Genomic DNA, 2735 nt, shown 5'->3' on the forward strand with positions numbered 1-2735 from the left:
ACACACACACACACACACACACACACACACACAAACGCACACACACACACACACACAAACACATGCATGCATGCCACACAAACCACATACATGTGCACAAACACAACAGCGTGCAATACCCGTACCGGTGGAGCTGGCCCAGACTGTGGATAAACGCCATGCCGTAGGCAATGTCCCGCATCAGGCGAGCCTTGAGCCGCCACACCGCGGCAGCGTCTGCATCCTCCTGCACAGGTTCAGATGTACTACTACTGCTGCTGCTGCTGTTGCTGCTGCTGTTGCTGTCGAGTGCATCACCAGTACCACTGCCATCGTCACCACCGTCATTGTCGCGCACGTCAATGGTTTCAGCAAGAAGGGTGTTGGGGATGACAGCAGCGGTGTCATCAACCGTGCCATGCACATGGTTGTTGTCGTTGTGGTTGTCAGGGCCAACAGCAGAATCGCCCTCCACAGACCGCAGCACCTCTGCCAAGTCACGTCGCAGGAGCGACTGCAAGGACCCAAACGCAACGAGCTCTAGCACGAGGAAGGGTGACCCTGTTGGCGTTGTGCCGGCGCCGAAGAAGCGAACGACGTGGGGGTGCCGGGTGTGCTGCAGAAACTCCACTTCCCTGCCAAACTCGGCAACGGTGCTCTCGTCCATGAGCATGATGCCTTCACGCAAAATCTTCACGGCAACTTGTACCGTGTCCCAGTCTGCTCGCCACACCTCGCCAAACGTTCCTGGCGACCCAGCGTCAATGCGTGACACCAGGTGCAGCTCATCAAAGCCAATCTCCCACGCCTTCTTCAGCGCCATCACCTCCTCATCCTTCTCCTCAATCAGGCGCTTCTGCAACTCGTTCTCGGACTCCAGCTGTACGCGGTATGCCCTGCTGCGCTGACGGCGACGGTAGATGGCAAATAGGCAGGGCCCCAGCGCCAGCCCAAACAGCGCAGCCGCCACCACAATGCCCGTAAGCTCGGCAGCTGTGAGCGCGTCGGGCACACACTGCCCGCCCTGCCTGCGAAACTGCGGCGCGCACCCACAGTTGAAGGTGTAGCCAATCTCCGTGACAAGGGCGTCCATGACGCTGCGGCGAATGCGCAGCGGGATGAGCTCAAAGCGGCACTGGACAGGGCTGCCCTCCAACGCAAACAAGGGGGCGCTGCTGCGCTCGGTGATGGTCTCGTCATTGGAGTTCCAAATGTTGCCCACGCTGTTGCCTGCAGCATCGGCGTCTGCGGGGCCCAGCACCGTCTGCGCGCGTGCGGCGCTGGTCACCAGATCGAGGTTGTTGAGCCAGTTGTTCTGGGACACGTCAACCACCTGCAGGCGGGAGAGGCACGAGCGCAGGAACTGCTGCGACGCAGCAGCCTGGTTGAAGGATGGATGGTGCAGGCGGCGTGCAAACAGCATGCGCGTGCCCAAGAAGCGGCACAGCAGCGACGAGTATGCAATGTTGGTGTCGGAGATGTCGAGAATGCCAATGGATGGGGAGCGAAGCGTGTGCAGATCGTGACACCCGGAGGCGTTGAGGTGGTTCAGTGGCCCCGCAAACACCGTTGCCAGGGCGTGGTTGTCCTGCAGGTGGAGGGAGGAGATGTTGTGCTGCGGGCATGCGTGCAGCGTGGTGATGCTGGTGAAGCGGATCGAGAGGTCGCGCACGTTCTGCTGCAGCGCACTGCACATGGCCGGCAGCAGCGGGCTGTCGTCGCTCAGGCCGGCCCAGCCCACAAACAGCGAGGCGAGGGAGAACCGCTCACCGAGCACTTGCACGGCCTCAGCGGTGAGGACGACGTTGGTGAGAGCCAAGTAGTGCATCCTGTCGGGTGACATTGCACGCAAGTGGTCACCTGTGAGGGTGATGAGCGGGGACGGGGCAACGGCGTGAGCGTGAGCGTCATCGCGGCCTGCCGCTGCCTCGCGTACCAGCGACAGCTGCACCTCTTCCAGCGAGGTGAGGTTGTGCAGCAGTGTGGGCGGCAGGTGCGTGATGGCCGTGTTGCTGAGGCGGAAAGCGCGCAGGCCTGGTGCATGGCGGAACACATCCGCAGCGATACTGGTGAGGTGCGGGTTGTTTGAGGCTTCCAGCGTGTGCAGGTCGGGGTGGGCTGAGAAGAGACCAGACGGGATGTGGGTGAGGAGGTTTCCGGAACACGAGAAGTGGCGTAGGCGCACGTTTGTGGCAAAGGTCTGCGGCCAAAGCCGTCGCAGGCGATTGCGATCAACACGGAGACTGGAGAGGCGTGACAGCCCGTCCAACGCATTCATCGGGAAGGCGTGTCAACCTTTATCGCGCGGCGCGTGTGTGCGTATGTATATGTGTATGTGTATGTGTGCGTATGTGTATGTGTGTGCGTATGTATGTGTGTGCGTGTGAATGTGTGTGTATGTGTGTGTGAGGAGGGGAAAGTGGGAGAAGATGAGTGAGCTGCTTCCAACAAAGGCGCTGAAGTGATCGGAGCTGCAGCAATGACGACGAAACCACGTCAGTAACGAACCGCAGCAGTGCGCACACACAGAACACACAGAACACACACACACACACACACACACACACACACACACACACACACACACACACACACACAGAACACACACACACCCACACACCCACACAACACATAGAACACACATATATGCACACGCACACGCACACGCACACACTCACACACAGCACACAATTCACACAACACAAACGCACCTGTTGTTTGAGATGTCAATACGCTGGACACGGACCGCGCCGTGA

At 59.7% G+C, this 2735-nt stretch overlaps 1 protein-coding gene across 1 annotated transcript in view; it reads right to left on the reverse strand.

The window, feature by feature from the left end:
* Positions 1-293: 293 nt before the first annotated feature.
* Positions 294-2735, reverse strand: part of PTSG_07902 (TKL protein kinase) — a gene marked incomplete at its 3' end in the record, with an annotated part of 15005 nt that continues 12563 nt past the window's right edge. Inside the window, exons 3-4 of the mRNA XM_004991648.1 lie at positions 338-2222; positions 294-305 (exon numbers count right to left, since the gene is read on the reverse strand). Of these exons, the coding sequence (XP_004991705.1) occupies positions 294-305; positions 338-2222 (1897 nt within the window). The remainder of the gene's footprint in view (positions 306-337; positions 2223-2735) is intronic.

This window comes from Salpingoeca rosetta, assembly GCF_000188695.1.
Source record: "Salpingoeca rosetta unplaced genomic scaffold supercont1.19, whole genome shotgun sequence".
Classification (NCBI taxonomy): domain Eukaryota; class Choanoflagellata; order Craspedida; family Salpingoecidae; genus Salpingoeca; species Salpingoeca rosetta.